Source organism: Equus quagga, chromosome 2 (genome assembly GCF_021613505.1).
Source record: "Equus quagga isolate Etosha38 chromosome 2, UCLA_HA_Equagga_1.0, whole genome shotgun sequence".
Classification (NCBI taxonomy): domain Eukaryota; kingdom Metazoa; phylum Chordata; class Mammalia; order Perissodactyla; family Equidae; genus Equus; species Equus quagga.
This window is the reverse complement of record NC_060268.1, coordinates 72,391,231-72,409,866: the sequence shown is the minus strand read 5'-3', so window position 1 is coordinate 72,409,866 and position 18,636 is coordinate 72,391,231. Positions and strand designations below refer to the sequence as shown.

The 18,636-nt window shown below is 38.8% G+C and overlaps 1 protein-coding gene across 6 annotated transcripts in view; it reads right to left on the bottom strand.

Moving 5' to 3' along the window:
• The window catches only part of OCA2 (OCA2 melanosomal transmembrane protein), a 358,682-nt gene that overhangs the window by 223,333 nt on the left and 116,713 nt on the right, over positions 1-18,636 (bottom strand). For all 6 annotated transcript variants that reach the window (XR_006887681.1, XR_006887683.1, XM_046655122.1 and 3 more), the window contains one exon: positions 2,952-3,084. Coding sequence is in view for 4 of the 6 variants with exons in the window: in XM_046655122.1 (XP_046511078.1) it covers positions 2,952-3,084 (133 nt within the window). In the remaining 2 variants the exon portion in view is untranslated. The remainder of the gene's footprint in view (positions 1-2,951; positions 3,085-18,636) is intronic.

The window sequence follows — 18,636 nt, the reverse complement described above, 5'->3', positions numbered from 1 at the left end:
TAGATAGATAGATAGATAGATAGATAGATAGATAGATAGATAGATAGATGGATTTCTCCTTTCAAATATTCAGTGGTTGCGGAATCTGCAGTTACATCAAGCAACCCAAAATTGGAGGTCCTTACACCCAAAAGTGACCCAGAGCAATCACCCTGACTCTGCACAGCCTGCTCTTTGCTGATTTACAGCCTGTCTTGGCAGTGCCATAGGGTTTCAGCATTATCCAAGTTCTTCTACTTCCAACCATCCCCTCCCACTTCACTCAAAGCTTTTCTCAGCTACTTACTCAGGAAGAGTGGAGGAACTGATTATACAGATTTGTTTTCTATTCTTCTAAATCCATGTATCCTAAATTCATCTCAAGATAAGACTCTCCAGAAAAGCTTATTAACAGCACAAAATTCCTGGGAGTAGGACTGATAATCTACACACTTAACAATTATGATCACCAGGGAGGTTGTGGAGAGCTGGCACAACTGGAAAAGATAACTGCTCAGCTGTCCACTGAGGTGCAGCTGTGCCTACACAAGCTTCAAGAGACAGATTATCCATTGTGATTGCTGATTATCCATTGTGATCATAATCTCCATTTACTAGTTGATGATAAAACATTATGAATACCTCTAACTGCTTGATATGGGTTGAATTGTGTCCCCCCCAAAAAACAATTCATGTATTGAAGTTCTAATCCCCAGTACCTCAGAATGTGATCTTATAGGATCACTGCAGGTGTAATTAGTTATGATAAGGTTATTAAGTTCCCCCAAATCCAAGAGGACTTGGTGTCCTTATAGATGGAGGAAATATGGACACAGACACACACACAGAGCATGCCATGTGAACATGGCCACTGAAAAGCCAAGAGAGAGGCTGGAACAGATCCTTCCTCACTGACAACCAACCTGCAGGCACCTTGATTTTGAACTTCCAGCCTCCAGCATTGTAACGAAGTAAATTTCTGTTGTTTAAGCCACACAGTCTATAACATTTTGCTAGAGCAGCCTAAGCAAACTAATACACTAGCCAATGACAAAAGTGGATCAAGGCATCTCATTGCCAAAAATATCTCTTTGTTTAAAAGAAAAAAAGGAAGCATTGATTAAATTTTTCTTCAAAATAAGGAAATAATGGAATCACTTGTAGTTGTTCTGTTCTTTATAAAGCTGTAAAAGGACAGCAGGATTCGGGACTCTTTTTTTCTCAAGAAAGGCACATGTTCTGCTCTGTAGACCACCAAGGGGTGAGGATTTATCAATGCTATCAATAAAATGCAATCCTCTTCCAATGAAGTAAACTATGCTCCATAGAAGGAAGCTTTCATGGTCCTGCTACCAAAAGGACTTTCCCATTTGGCCCCTAGCACCTGTGCCCTCATCCTCCTTTCCCTACAGCCCCCCTGCACTAGGCTTACCACCAATAGCTCAGGACCTATTTGGTGGGGCCCATGCTGATGCCTGTCCCCAGTAAGCAGGTGGAGCACAGGCAGTGTGGTCACTTGTCCTATACTTACATTGCCTTTACTCAGGTCTAGGCTGAGGGACTGCCTTGGGAACTTCCTGTTGCTTGATTGTGTTTAAAGTACCATTTTTATATCCACAAGGCACTCCAATTTTTTGTGCATTCAGTAGATAAATATGGCCTAAAATAGAAATTTCTGCTTATCATCCAATTTACCTGGCAGAAGCAAGTAACTAAATCTTACTAGGAATAAGCTTGTTTTATACAGATGACTATTGAGAAGGTATATAAGACAATGTTTTCCTAACTAGAACAAAAATAGTCAAATTCTGAAGACAAAAGTCACACGTGAAAGAAAGGAAAATCTTCCTTGTATAGATACCATCTGATTAGCAGAAGGGCTGGCAAGAACATGCTTAAATCCTCAGCTATTCATCTGGAAATGGGATTTGGTTATCCTACCAAAAATAAAGAAAACTTGAAGTCATGTACAACACAAGGACAGAGGAATAAGACAGGATGAGAGAGGTAAACACACAATCTGTAAGCTCTGTGAGGACACGTGTGAACCACGTCAGCTGAAACAAGAGAGGAAGAAATGCACTTTCATCACTGTGCTCCTGTCACCCAGATGCATTCTGTTACCCAGGCAACCTGCACAGAGTCCTACACAAGGCCTGGCCAAGGAGAGGCTGGTTGTTTCCGAAATAATCTATTGCTTCTAATATGTCCTGGTCAGTGATATTCTCAATAAAACTTCTACTAAGATTTTTAAGTGGGGAAAATGCAAAACCAGAAGATGGCCACAATCCCTCTTCCTGCTAGAGGGTGGCCCACCGATACACTCTTTTTTTTTTTAAAGATTTTTATTTTTTTCCTTTTTCTCCCCAAAGCCCCCCAGTACATAGTTGTATATTCTTCATTGTGGGTCCTTCTAGTTGTGGCATGTGGGACACTGCCTCAGCGTGGCTTAAGGAGCAGTGCCATGTCCGTGCCCAGGATTCAAACCAACGAAACACTGGGCTGCCTACAGCGGAGCACGTGAACTTAACCACTCAGCCACAGGGCCAGCCCCCCAATACACTCTTGACTAACATGGTATATTATCCCCTGTGCTGGATTATGTTGCCATTTTTGTAGTCACATTTAATCTCAAACTACAACATAATAGAACACCACAGTCTATAAGCTATGCTATTTGTATTGTATGCGTGTGATGTTGTCAAGATGTCATGACATGCGAGCTGTATACAGCGGCCATTGCTTCCCACATTTCACTGTACAGAAAACTAAAGAGGCATGGCTCATGGATTTAAAGCATATTGTGTACCAGAAAGCAGATAGAGACATACTGAGTGGGCAGCATCCACTCACTGATACTTCCCTAATGTTCTACGTGTGATAAACCTCCTGCCTTTTTGTGGCAACTTCCCCCGAGAAAAAATAGTATTGTGGTAGTAACCTCTGAGGCCATATGAGGTGCTTACACTCACCGACAATCTCACTGGGTTCCTTGTTATAAAGCTTTTTGTTCCAGTAAAGGAGTCTGAGGAGTGGAAAGGAGAACAGGAGAACGAAGCAAATACCAACGAACATGTGTGCTGTGAATCCTGCGAAGTCCAAGCCCTGGAGATAGGAAAGGAGACATGAAATGACAGATAAGCCTGTCCTCTGCACAGGTGTAACCCCAACTCAGGGATCCCCCCACATCAGGAATCCATAGAGGGCTAAGTGCCGAGCCCAAGCATGGGAGGCCAGCGTTAGCTCAAGGACCATGGAGTGCAGCACAAAGCTCACAGAAGAACAGGTGCTCTTCTCCAAACTTCTAAAAACGTCTGAAGTTTGTTTCTTTCATGTCGAAAAACCAACTCTTACCTAAACTGACAAACAAACTTGGGAGGAAACAAAATCATGCCATCACATGTAATCCCAACCTTGGCTGGGTCTACCTTCACCAGTGGACTGACACATTCCCCCAAAATGAAAATAAAACAGAGGGAGCAAAACATAAAACGATGCTGCAATATTTGCCCATTTCAAGGTAAACTGGGTTTTTTAAATATTTCACATAAGCCCCTCCCATCAATTTGAAAGAGCATCCTCATGCTTGGAGAGCAAAGCCCTCTGCAGGGTGCCCAGTGGCCATCAGGATTGTGGCTGCCCAGAGGGTCCTGACTAGCCTCAAGTATCCCAGGCAGGAGCCCTCTCCTCCTCACTCTTCCGTTGCCTGTCTGCAGGGCTATTTGCCATGGTCAGCTGCTGTGACATCTTTGTTGTTGGGTAAAATCCCCATTAGGTTTAATATGTCAGGAAATAAGTCAACAGCATCATTGGTTGGTTTTGTTCTTTCATTAACTTTGTGCTTACACCTTTAGTATGATAGATGAGGCTACTGTCTGCATGAAGCTGGCTGTGAGAAACAGCTTCTCACTGGTGAGAACTCCAAGGCTTTTTTGTAGTGTTCATGGACCCCTGGTGCCACTAAAGGACGTCAGAGGTCCAATGATCAAGCACAAGTGTGAGGGAAACCCCAGGGTATGAGGGACCACAGGGGTGAAGCAAGAGTGGTTTCACAGAACATGGTCAGTCTAGCTCTGCACTGGAGGCTGCAGGGGAGGCATTCACATTGCAGGTGGGAGGCTAGGTCCCATGGGATGTTAGAAAGGATCTCATGAGATATGCCCAAGGAGGGAGTCAAGAAGATCACCTTCCAAAAGCCTGAGTTGGAAGGAGTGATTTCAACTATATTAATTGTTGTTTATTAAAATTAACTTATTTGGAGCGACATCGGCATCATGGCAGAGTAAGCTTTCCCAAGACACTCTCCCCTCCAACGTACAAAAGGAGCAACCACATTCCAAAGGAAAATATCCTAAAAGCACAAAAATCCTCAGAGAGTCACGGCAGCCACACGACAGAGGGCAGAGAGGCTGGAGTGCCCCTTGGAGAAGCTGGAACAGGGTAAGAGAGATCTTTGATCCCTCCCCAAAAGACTGTGGTCACTGCTGCAGGAGGCTCCAGGAGGGAAAGAGTCGGGGAGGGGTCATGGGTCCGCAGGATCACTCAGGGCTCCCTAGGGCCCTTGCAGCCTATAGGGAAGCCCTTTAACGGGATGAAAGCTTTCACACAGGGGTGACTTCATCCAGCCAAGCCCCAGGAGACCCGATAGCAACAGCGGATCAGAAACCGGGGACTGCACACAGGAGAAAGCGCCCCTCCTCTGACCTGCACCACGCCATCTCGGCTGAAGGCAGAGGCTCAGAATATGTGGCTCGCGACCCCCACCCAGTGGCGATAGGCTGTAACTGCAAGCGAATAATATCACAATGGGAAAGACTCGTCCTTCCAGCATCAGGCAATTCATCAAATCTTCAGACCAGAGAGAAAATGACAAGCACCCAGAATTCAGCCCTGAGGACACAGAAATAAGTAAACTAAACAACAATGAATTCAAAATAGCTATCATCAAAAAACTCAATGAGGTAAAAGAGAATATAGAGAAACAATTCAACGAGTTTAGGAGCTACTTCACAAAAGGGATTGAAACTATAAAGAACCAATCAGAAATATTAGAGATGAAAGACACAACAGAAGAGATAAAAAAAAATAGGGATTCCCTGAATGTTCGTGAGGACAACACAGAAGAGTGAATCAGCATAACCAAAGATAGACATATTGAAATGCTTCCAGACAGAGGAGGAGAGAGAAATGAGACTAAAAGGAAATGAAGAAAGTGTCCAAGAAATATCCGACTCAATGAGGAAATGCAACATAAGAATTATAGGTATTCAAGAAGTTGAAGAGACAGGGAATGAAGCAGAAAGTGTGGTCAAAGAAACAATAGAAGAGAACTTCCCAAATCTAGGGAATTAGAGGGAAATGTGTGTGGAGGAAACTTTCAGGTCTCCTAGATTTGTGAATGTAAAAAGACCTACTGCAAGGCATATAGTAGTAAAAATGGCAAAAATGAATGACAAATAAAGAATACTCAGGGCAGCAAGGCAAAAGAAAATAACCTACAAAGGAACCCCTATCAGACTTTCAGCAGATTTCTCTACAGAAATCTTACAGGCTAGGAGAGACTGGAGTGACATATTCAAAATTTTAAAAGATAAATATCTTCAGCCAAGAATACTCTATCCAGCAAAAATATCCTTCAGATATGAGGGAGAAATTAAATCTTTCCCAGACAAACAAGAGCTAAGGGACTTTGTAGCCACGAGATCACACCTACAAGAAATCCTCAAGAAGGCCCTCATACCTAAAAAAAAGAAAAAAAGGAACAAAGGGGGTCACAAAACAGAGAATAAGTAGACAAATGATAGACAGAATCAGAATAGGATAGCAAATACTCAACTATAGCATTAGGCTAAAGGGAAGGAAAACACCAAAAACAAAGACAATCTTGTTACTTTAACCACAAACTCACAACAAAAGTTGAATAAGATATGAGAAAAACAACTTAGGAGGGGAGGAGGAAAGGGACTGAAACAGTTTAGACTGAGGAAATAAGAGGCCATCAGAAAATGGACTATGTTATGCACGAGATTCTGAAAACAAACTTCAGGGTGGCCACTAAACTAAAAAGCACAACAGAGACACAAATAAGAAATAAGGAAAAAACGAAGAAACACACCTTAAAAAACCGCATAATTCAATGGGTAGGCCAAAACGCATGACACAAGAAACAAAGGAAATGCAAGAAAACTGGAAAAGAGTCATATAATGACAGCATTGAGCCCTCATACATCAATAATCACCCTCAATGTAAACAGATTGAAGTCTCCAATAAAAAGACACAGAAGGCAGGATGGATTAAAGAACAAGATCCAACAATTTGTTGCCTCCAGGAAACACATCTCAGCTCCAATGACAAATACAGGCTCAGAGTGAAGGGGTGGAAGACAATAATCCAAGCTAATGCCAAACAAAAGAAAGCAGCTGTCACAATACTTATATTAGACAAAGTAGACTTCAAGAAAAGGCAGGTAAAGAGAGACAAAGAGGGGCAGTATATAATGATCAAAGGGAGATTCCATCAAGAAGAAATAACCCTTATAAATATCTATGCACCAAACACAGGAGCACCAAAGTTCATAAAGCAACTATTAACAAACCTAAAAGAAGATAACACAATAATAGAAGAAAATAGAATAGAAGAAAATAACACAATAATAGTAGGGGACCTCAACCACACTCACATCATTGGACAGATCATCCAGACAGAAAATCAACAAGGAAACAGTGGAATTAACTGAAAAGCTAAAACAGTTGGACTTAATAGACATATATAGAACACTCTATCCAAAAACAGCAGAATACACATTCTTCTCAAGTGCACATGGAATATTCTCAAGGATAGACCATAGGTTGGAAACAACAGAAGCCTCTACAAATTTAAAAAAATTGAAAAAATAAGCATCTTCTCCAATCATAATGCTATAAAGCTAGAAATTAATTACAATAAGAAAGTTGAGACCGGGACAAAGATGTGGAGACTAAACAATATGCTATTGAACAAGCCATGGATCATTGAAGAAATTAAAGAAGAAATCAAAAAATATCTGAAGACAAATGAAAATGATTACATGCCATACCAACTCATAGGGGATGCAGCAAAAGCCATATTAAGAGGGAAATTCATCGTAATACAGGCACATCTTAACAAACAAGAAAATTCCCAAATAAGCAATCTCAAATTACACCTAAGTGAATTAGAAAATGAAGAACAAACAAAGCCCAAAGTGAGCAGAAGGAGAGAAACAATAAAAATCACAGCAGAAATAAATGCTACTGAAACAAAAAAGGCAGTAGAAAGGATCAATGAAACAAAGAGCTGGTTCTTTGAGAAGATAAATAAAATTGACAAACCCCTAGCCAGACTTACAAAGAACAAAGGAGAGAAGGGTCAAATAAACAAAATCAGAAAAGAAAGGGGAGAAATAACAACAGGCTCCACAGAAATACAATGGATTATAAGAGAATATTATGAAAAACTATATGCCAACAAAATGGATAACTTAGGGGAAATGGATAAATTCTTAGACTCTTACAACCTCCCAAAGCTGAGTCAAGAAGAAACAGATAATCTGAACAGACCAATCACAAGGAAAGAGATTGAAACAACCATCAAAAGCATCCCAAAGAATAAAACCCCAGGACCAGATGGCTTTCCTGGGGAATTCTACCAAACTTTCAGAGAGGATTTAATACCTATCCTTTTCAAGCTATTCCAAAAAATTAGGGAGGATGGAACACTACCTAACACATTCCACGAGGCCAACATCATTCTGATACCAAAGCCTGACAAGGACAGCACAAAAAAGGAGAACTACAGGCCAATATCGCTGATGAACACAGATGCAAAAATTCTCAACAAAATTTTGGCAACCCGAATTCAGCAATTCATCAAAAGGATCCTACATCATGATTAACTGGGATTCATACCAGGGACACAGGGATGGTTCAACATTCGCAAACCAATCAACACTGAGGAATAAAAACCATATGATCATCTCAATAGATGCATGGAAAGCATCTGACAAGATCCAACAGCCATTTATGATAAAAACTCTTAAAAAATGGGGACAGAAGGAAATTACCTTAACATAGTAAAGGCCTTAAATTACAAACCCACAGCCAACATCATACTCAATGGGTAAAAACTGAGCACCATCCCCCTGAGGACAGGAATGAGACAAGGATGCCCACCATCACCACTCTTATTCAACATAGTCCTGGAGGGTTTGGCCAGAGCAATTAGGCAAGAGAAAGGAATAAAAGGAATCCAAATAGGGAGTGAAGAAGTGAAACTCTCACTGTTTGCAGATGACATGATCTTATATATAGAAAACCCCAAAAAATCCATTGGAAAACTCACAGAAATAATTAAGAACTACAGTAAAGTTGCAGGGTACACAGTCAACTTACAAAAGTCAGTTGCTTTTCTATACTCCAATAACGAACTTACATAAAGAGAACTCAAAAATATAATTCCATTCGCAACTGCAACTAAAAAAATTAAGTACCTGGGAATAAATTTAACCAAAGAGGTGAACGACTTAAACAAAGAAAACTATAAGACATTATGGAGAGAAATTGATAATGACTTAAAGAGATGGAAAGAGATTCCTTGCTCATGGATTGGAAGAATAAACATAGTTAAAATGTCCAGACTACCCAAAGCAATCTACAGATTCAGTGCAATCCCTATCAGAATCCTAATTACATTCTTCACGGAAATAGAGCAAAGAATACTAAAATTCATATGGGGCAATCAAAGACCCCAAATTGCTAAGGCAATCCTGAGAAAAAGGAACAAAGCTAGAGGTACCACAATCCCTGAATTCAAAATGTACTACAAAGCTATAGTGATCAAAATGGCACGCTACTGGTAGAAAAACAGGCACAAAGATCAATGGAACAGAACTGAAACCCCAGAAATAAAACCACACATCTACGGTCAGCTAATCTTCCACAAAAGTGCCAAGAACGTACAATGGAGAAAAGACAGTCTCTTCAATAAATGGTGTTGGGAAAACTGGACAGCCACATGCAGAAGAATGAAGGTAGACCACTATCTCACACCGTACACAAAAATAAACTCAAAATAGATCAAAGACTTGATGATATGTACTGAAACTTTAAAACTCCTGGAAGATAATATTGGTAGTACACTCTTTGACAGTGAACTAAAAAGGATCTTTTCAAATACCATGTCCACTCAGACAAGGGAAACAAAAGAAAAAATAAACAAGTGGGAATTCATCAAACTAAAGAGCTTCTGCAACGCAAAAGAAACTAGGATCAAAACAAAGAGACAACCCACCAACTGGGAGAAAATATTTGCAAATCATTTATCTGACCAGGGGTTAATCTCCATAATATATAAGGAACTCACACAAATGAACAATAAGAAAGCAAACAACCCTATCAGAAAGGGGGAAGAGGAGATGAACAGACATTTTTCCAAAGAAGATACACAGATGGCCAATAAACACATGAAAAGATGTTCAACATCACTAATCATCATGGAAATGCAAAGCAAAACTACCCTAAGATACCACCTTACACCTGTTAAAATAGCTATAATCACTAAGACTAAAAATACCAAATGTTGGAGAGGATGTGGAGAGAAGGGAACCCTCACACACTGCTGGTGGGAATGTAAACTGGTGCAGCCACTATGATAAACAGTGTGGAGAGTCCTCAAAAAACTAAAAATAGAACTACCATACAACCCAGCTCTCCCACTACTGGGTATCTATCCAAACAATTTGAAATCAACAATCCAAAGTAACACGTGCACCCCGACATCCATTGCAGCACTATTCACAAGAGCCAAGACATGGAAGCAACCCAAGTGCCCATTGACTGATAAAGAAGATGTGGTATATATATATACAATGGAAGACTACTCAGCCAGAAAAAAAGACAAATTCATCCCATTTGCAATAACATGGAAGGACCTAGAGGGAATTATGCTAAGCGAAATAAGCCAGTCTGAGAAAGACAAACACCAGATGATTTCACTCATATGTGGAATATAAACAAGTACTGGGACAAACAAAACAGTTCAGTGGTTACCAGGGGAAAGGGGGGTGGGGGCGCTGGGGGTGAAGGGGAGCACTTACGTGGTGACAGTCAAGAAATAATGTACAAGTGAAATCTCACATTGATGTAAACTATTATGAACTCAATAAAAAAATTAACTTATTTGTCCCCCTCACTTTACAGAAAAGATCTGAAACCACCTATAACATTGCTAAAGATACAACACAACTAGAAGCCACTATCAATAAGTTGTGTCAAAATTTAGGCTTGCCAGTGGACAATGATTGGAAATTCTTAATCTCCGGCAGTTATCTGCACATCCAGTGAAAACAGCATCATGAACTACAGATGGAGCTATATGAGCTTATTCATATATAGATACCAAGGACATCTACAGAGAGGAGGGACTTATGGAATGTTTTTAATGGCCATGTTTTAATGGCCATATAAGAACTACTTTTCTGGTAGTTCTTTAATGAGGATATTACCTTGGACTTTGTGTTTATCTATAGAAACCATGCCCCAAATATCTGGTTCAAAAAAAAGTCCACAATACTTTTCGGGGCCCCTTAAAATCTTTTAATTGCTTCTAAAATCAGAAACAAACAAAGATCTTTTGAGTCAAAGAAAATGACTTAAAATATAATACTAATGTTTTTCTCTTTATACTAACTCAGTCATGAAATATAATTAATATTTTTTAGAGCAAAGAGCCCATGAAGGCAGAGGAGCTTGTATCCTGAGTAATTCTGGGTTATTCTGGAACATAATCACTATAAAGTTTTGTCCCATTAGAAATTATGAGGCTATCGAAGAAAAAAGTGAGGAGTAGATTAAAGAAAGGAAAGGACTCACTGGGTCCTGGGAGTGACACACAGCAAAATAACACAGCAGTGAGTGGGAATATTTGGTTGCTACTAGAGTTGTAATGGGTGGATTTATCATGTAAGAACAATGCAGAATGGAAAACTTGAAGCAAAAATTTTAAGAAATTATACAGGCAGATGCAATGTACAGTGGGATGCAAATGTTTTCACTAAGAGTATTTGGTGCATGTATCTGGGCCTCTCTGCTGCTGTTACACTTCTCTATAATTTCCCAGGCTCCTCTCAATGTTTTCAGTAACAAAACACTCACTATTACACTTACATCAATACAGTGTGTAAATGCAGCCCTGTCCACAAGGTGCTGGTTTTATTTCACCCCACTAAGTCTTGTTCTGTACTGTTTGGGTTTTGGCTCCACTCAGCCGCTTTCTTCTTAATTTCCCACAACGTCCTCATTTGATAGAGTAAGTGGTCAAATGTTGAGGCATATAAAACAACCAAGGAGAATCCCCCAGAATCAGATTAGAACATTCACAGATGCATAAACTACATATGTTTAAGGGTGATCAGGCTGAGGAATTCCTGGCCTACCAATATCATTTTTTAGGGACAAGGCTTTCAGGCTAGTTGTGACAAACCAAAACAGTCGAATGGGTTGTAGCAAGGTGGTTAAAGCCAAAATGGCTTCTTGAATTCTTCTGAGTGAAAAACTCAAAGAAATTCTAATTAAGAGTTTAACTGAATCTATTGAATGTTTTAGTAAATATCACAGTGTAATTGAAGGATAGTCATGTCTGGAGACCCAGCAAGACGAGGACCCCAGCACTGCAGGAGTGGGTGTGATGACAGACAGAAGGGACGGGTGTGGGACATCCTTCATGTGAGGTACCAGTGAACATGTAGGAGAGGTTATGGCATATGCGGATCTGAGGGGGTAAGAGTCTCTGGCAGAGACACGGAAGAGGGCAAAACCAAAATGCAGGAAACAGAACAGTCCATGGAGGGCACAAGCATCTCTAGAGAATGCTGATCCCAGAGGAAAAGGGTCAAAAAAGCATAACTTCAAGGCTTTGGGGTTATTGAAGAGGTGGATGGAAGCAGAAAATCCTGAAAGGAGACTAAGAGGTAGAACAAGAACCAGCAGGGAGTGACAGCATCAAAGTTGTCAGCTGCTGGAGTGGAGCAAGACAGCGGTGGAGGAGCAGTGGAAGAATGTCCTAGCATGCACAGCACACAGGGCATGGCGGGAAAGCTATGAGGAACGTCCCAGCATGCACAGTGCGTGGGGCCCTTGGGAAAGGCCTGAAGAATGTCCTAACACACACATCTTTGGGGTACAACAGGTAATGCCTTCCTCTGACCTGTGAGATGCCATTGAGAAGCACAGGGGACAGAGTTCCCCTTGAGACTTTTCAAATTTAAAAGACAGTTGAATGATTGAGTTCATCACTGGTGAGTCTCCCAGGAACAGGCATAAAGGAGCAACTGTAACCAGCAAAGGAGGACTATATCCCTATTAGCCTGCTGGGAGATGAAGAGATAATGTGTGGTTACACATGAGACCCTACAGCGCTGTAGACTTATGCCCACCCCAGGAAGGGTTGGGGTCAGGGGAGTAAGTGATTGTCCATGTAGTACACCCTGGAGGTCTTCCCCACCAACCTGTTCAGTACTGGTAGAAAGCTATCCCAAGAGACGTGGGAGGAGTGAGCAGGATGTGGAAATGGTAAGTCAGAAGAACTTTCCTCACAACTTCCTGTAACTTCTGCCTAATCCTCAGACAGAGAATGTGGAAGATTTTTCAGATGTGACTTCTTTACTGTTTCAAAGTCTAGTACTGGTGTTTTATTACTCATCTGAATTACACATTGAGTATTAACTTTCTTCCTGAATATTTTAAAAATTAATTTAAAAATTAATTTTTATTTTATAATCTGTTTTCTTCCTATTTCACTTCATTGATGAACAATTGCATAATGCAGAATAAATGTGTCCATCATGTAATGCAAATGTGTGGCTGTGCTGTCACTACTGATACTAAGGCTTTATAAACTAATCTCTGCTGAGGACATCATCCCTGGAACCATGAGTTTATTTGTGTCTCCACACAATGAAGTGTTCCCTCATCTCTGAACTACTATAAAATGAATTAAAACCACTCTTGGTTATCCACAGAAGGCCACTCATTAGATGTCTTTTCTGTGAAATAGTTTAACCCAAAAATTCATGGAAAGTCATTAAGTAGAAGACAGGGAATACCATCTTCAGTAAAACAAAGACAACTCTAAGGCCATGTCCCCAGAGGATGTCACTTTTGCACAAAGTTATGTGAGGAGCCTAGGGTGAGCCTCAGGGCAATCAGAAAGAGTGCTCACGTCCAGGGCGCTCTGTGCATTTTTGCAAAAACCTCACCTTTCTCCCTTACTGTCAGATTTAAACTCTGGATATTTACAACAGCATGTCAACATACCATAGAAAAATGTAGGAATAGTTTGACAGACTGCTGTTTCCCTTCAGCTTTCTATGTGGCTTAGTAGAGATGCAGGACCCAGGGCCTGTCTCGGGTCACATTCCACTGTTAAGTTCAGAGGATTCAGACCTAGGCCTGGAAGGACAGGCTTAACTCAATCTGTGCCCAAGAAAAATATCATGCCTAGGAATTTACAATAATGCTAACGTGATGCCGGTCAGGGGCAACTAAGCTATTGCAACATTCAGCAAAATGTTGTCATAAAAAGAAGAGGAAAACAGAAATTGAAAGCCAAGTTCTAAAAACAGACTAATGAAATACAGTAGCCATACCCTCACATGAACTACTTCTGTACCTATTCTACCAAAACTTGTTTGCTCTTAGAAATCCCAAAGTTTTAGGTATTATTTTTATGTCTATGATCCACTTTTGAGTTAATTTTTGGATAAAGTGGGAGGTGTGGATTATAGTTCATTTTTCCTGCATATGAATATCCATTTGTCTGGAACATTTGTAGAAAAAACTACCCTTTCTCCACTGAATTGGCTTTGCACCTCTGTCAAAAATTATTTGTTGAGGTATATGGGAACCTATGCCAAGACAGTACCACACTGTCTTGGTTATAGTGGCTTTATAATAAGTCTTGGAATTAGGTAGCACTAGCCCTCCCAATTTATTCTTTGCTTTAAGAATTGTTTTGGGGGATTCTGGATACTTTGGATTTCCACATAAATTTTAGAATCAGTTTACCAATTTCTTTAAAAAAAAATAAACCAGCTATGGTTTTGATGGGGATTGCATGAATCGATAGATCAATTTGGGGAGAATTGATATCTTAACAATATTGGGTTTTCTGACCCATGAATAAAGTATGTATCTCTATTTATTTAGATTTTCCTTAATTACTCTCTACAATATTTTGTAGTTTTCAGTATACAGGTCTTGCATGTTTGGTCAGATTTACCCAAAAGTATTTTATATATTGATGCTATTGTAAGTGACATTTTTATTTCAATTTCCGATTGTTTATTGCTAGAATATACAAAAACATTAATCTTTGTACATTGATGTTATATCCATACTTGCCAAACTGACTTCGTATTTCTAGGAGTTTTTTTTTTTTTTTGGTGAGTAAGATTGGCCCTGAGCTAACATCTGTTGCCAATCTTCCTCTTTTTGCTTGAGAAGATTGTCCGTGGGCTGACATCTGTGCCAATCGTCCTCTATTTCTTTGTATGTGGGATGCCGCTCCAGCATGCTCTGATGAGTGGTGTGCATGTCCACATCCAGGACTGAACCCATGAACCCAGGCTGCCAAAGTGGAGCAGGCGAATTCAATCACTACACCATCGGGCCAGTCCCTCTAGGAGCTTTTTTGTAGATCTTCAGATTTTCTACTTGGACAGTCACGTCATCTACAAATAAAGACTGGTTTAACTCTTCCTTTCTGATGTGTTTGCCTTTTCTCGCATTACTTTACCAGCTAGAGTCTCCAGTAAAATGTTGCATTGAAGTGGTGAGAGCAGACATCCTTGTCTTGTTTCTGATCTAAGGAAGAAAGCATTCAGTTTTTCACATTTAAGTAGGCTTTTCATATATGCTCTTTCTGAGGCTGGTGAAGTTCTCTTCTTTTCCTAGCTTACTGAGATATTTTATCAGTAATGGATGCTGGATTTGCCAAATTTTTATTCTGCATCTATTGAGATGATCATATGGATTTTCTCATTCAGTTTGTTAGTAAATTGCATTAATTGATTTTTCAAATAGTACACCAATCTTCCATTCCTAGGATAAATTCTACTTGGTTATGACATACTATTCATTTTACATATTGTTAACTCGGATTTGCTTACTTTTAAAAAATTACATTTACATCTATCTTCTCAAGAGATATTTGTCAATAGTTTTGTTGTACTGGGTTTGTCTGGTTTAGGTATCAGGGCCTCACAGAATGAGCTGTGAAATATTCTTTCCTCTTAAACTTACTCTAAAGCTTTGTGTAGAATTGGTAATATAGTATCATTTCTTCTTTAAATATCGGATAGAATTCACCAAAAAAGCCATCTTAGCCTAAGTTTTTTGTTTGTTTGTTTTGTTTTGTTTTCTTCTTTGTGGGAAGGTTTTTAACTACAGATTCAATTTCTTTAATAGATATGGGGCTGCTCAGGTTGTCTGCTTCTTCTTGAGTGAGGTTTGGTAGAGTGTGTCTTTCAAGGAAACTGTCCATTTTATCTAAGTTGTCAAATTTATTGGCATAGAGTGGTCCATAACAATCCCTACCAATGTCTTTAATGTCTATAAGCTCTGTAGTGATGTAACCTCTCTTATTCCTGATACTGGTCATTTGTGTCTTCTCTCTTATTTTCCAAGTGATGAGTTTGGCCAGAGGTTTATCAGTATTATTGATCTTGTCAAAGAACCAGCTTCAGCTTACATTGATTTTCTCTATTTTTTTTTTCTTCCGCACTCTGGTCTGTGTAATTTTCTTTCTCTTGCTTACTTTTAGTTTAATTTGCTCTTCTTTTTCTAACTGACTATGATGGAAGCTGAGGTAATTGATTTTAGACAATTCTTCTTTTCTAATATTGGTATTTAGCAGTATAAATTTCCCTGTAAATAATGCTTTAAAGCAGGGACCAACAAACCACACTTGCAGGCTGGAACACAGCCATGCCCATTCATTTATGTATTGTCTATGGCTGCTTACATGCTGAGTTGAGTTGAGTAATTGAAACAGAGACCATATGGTCCACATGCTTATAATATTAACTATATGGTCTTTTAAGAAAAAGTTTGCTGATTCCTGCTTTAGAAGAATCCCACAAATTTTGATATGTTTTGTTTTCATTATAATTCAATTCAAAATACTTTGCAATTCCAATTTCAGTTTCTTCTTAAACCCTTGGATTATTTAGAAATGTGCTAGCTTCCAGATATTTGGGGATTTTCCAAATATCTTTGTTATTAATTTCTAATTTAATTCAACTGTGGTAATTCAACAGAGAACATATTTGTGTTACTTGAGTTCTTTTTAAATGTATTACGATTTTTTATGGCCCGGAATATGGTCTATTTTGGTCTGTGTTTTGTACGCACTTTGTAAGAATACAGACACTGTTGGTGTTGAGTGGAATTTTCTATAAATGTAAATTAAGTTAGTTAATAATACCGATGAAGTTTTATATTTCCTTACTCATTTTCTGTTTTATCAATTATTGCAAGAGGTGTACTGAAACCTCCAACTATAATAGAGAATTTATCTGTTGCTCTTTGCAGCTTTCCAGTTTCATGCATTTTGAAGCTCTGTCACCAGTTGCATAAATGTTTAGAATTGCTGTGTCCTCTTTATGAATTTACCCCTTTATCATTATGAAATGTCTTGTTTTTATCCTGGTAATATACACTCTAAGTGTGTGTAAGTGGCATATAGTTGAATTGTGCTTGCTTGTTCAATCTGACAATTCCTGCTTTTTATTTGGGATATTTAGTCTATTTATACTTCATGTGATTGCTCATATAGTTAGGTTTAAGCCTTACAATTTGCTTTATATTTGTCCCATCTGTTCTTTGCCTCCTTTTCCCTCTTTTTCTGCATTCCATTGCATTAAATGAATATTATTTATGATTCCACTTTATACTCTTTGTTGACTTATTAGCTGTTACTCTGTTTTTCTTTCAGCGGTTGCCTTAGAGTTTGTAGTATACATTTTTCACTTGTCACAGTCTACTTTGATGTATTATACCAATATGGTCTAATTGGTGATGTTATGCCAATATACATATAGTGTAAGAACCTAACATTAATGTACTTTAATTTCTCTGTTTCCAGCCTTTATGCTATTGTCATACATCCTACTTAGACATATCTTACAAATGCCTTAACTCATTGTTTTTGTTTAAATAATTATCTCTTAAAGTGATTCAAATAATAAGAAAAAATGTATATGAATTTACCCATGTAGTTATTATTTCCAGTACTATTCATTCCTTTGTGGAGATCCACGTTTCCATTAGTGACATTTTCCATCTGCCTTAAGGACTTTCTTTAATGTGCCTTGCCACATGGGTCTGCCACTTATGAATTCCTTCAGCTTTTGTACATGAGAAGAAGTCTATTTTTTGTACATAAGAAAAATGCTTTTTCACTGGATATAGTATTCTAAGTTGACAATTTTTCCTTTCAGTACTTTAAATATGTTGCTGCACTATCTTCTCACTTGCATTGTTTCTGAAGAGAAATGTTGTCATCCTTATCTTTATTCCTTTGCATGTAACATGTCTCTGTGTGGGGGCTCAGTTTTAAAGATTTTCTCTTTATCATTGCTTTTTGAACACTTTGATTATGATGTGGCTTAGTGTAGTTTTCTTTATGTTTCTTATGCTCTGACTTCATTGAACTTCTTGAATCTGTGGGTTTCTATCATTCATAAAATTTGGAATTTTAGACCATTTCTTCTTCAAATGTCTTTTTCTGTTCCTCACTCTCCCTGGGAGACTAGAACTATGTAAATATTAGAGCACTTGAAGTTTTCTCTTAGCTCACTCTTTTTTTTTATCTTTTCATTACTTGTTATCTTTTCACTCTGGTTTATTTTGGATCTCTGTCCTCAAGTTCACTAATCTTTTCTTCTGCAATTCCTAATTTGCCAGTAATCTTAAGAAGAGTATTTTTATCTCAGACATAGTTTTCATCTCTAGAAGTTTGATTCAGGCCTTTTTTATATCTTCCATGTTTTTGCTTAATTTAATGAACATCTGGAACAAAGTTCTAGTAATAATGCCCTTTTCTATGAATTCTAATACTTGTGTCTATTCTGGGTTGGTTCCAAATGATTCATATTCTCCTTGTCATAGGTCATATTTTCTTGCTTCTTTGCATGCCTGGTAATCTTTGATTGGATGCCAGACATTGTGAATTTTACCCTGTGTGTTGTTGGATATTTTTGTATTCCTATATATACTCTTGAGGCTCATTCTTGGATGCAGTTAAACTACTTAGAAACAGTTTAATTATTTCAGGTCTTGATTTTAAGATTTATTAGGTAGAACCAGAGACGTGTTCAATCTGGAGCTAATTACTCACCAATACAAAGCAAGACACTTTGCGTACTCTACCTAATGCCTCATGAATTAAAAGGTTTCTAGTCTTCCTGGCAAGAACAGACACTCTTCCTCATCCTGTGTTTGTCAAGCACTCTTCCCTCTAATCTTTTTGGGTTGTTCTTCCCTTGGCCTTGGGTAGCTTCTCTCTACAGATCTCTGGGGTTCTCCCTCTCTGTGCAGCTCTCTCCTCTGTAGTACTGTCTTTCAAATTCTAAATACCTTGGT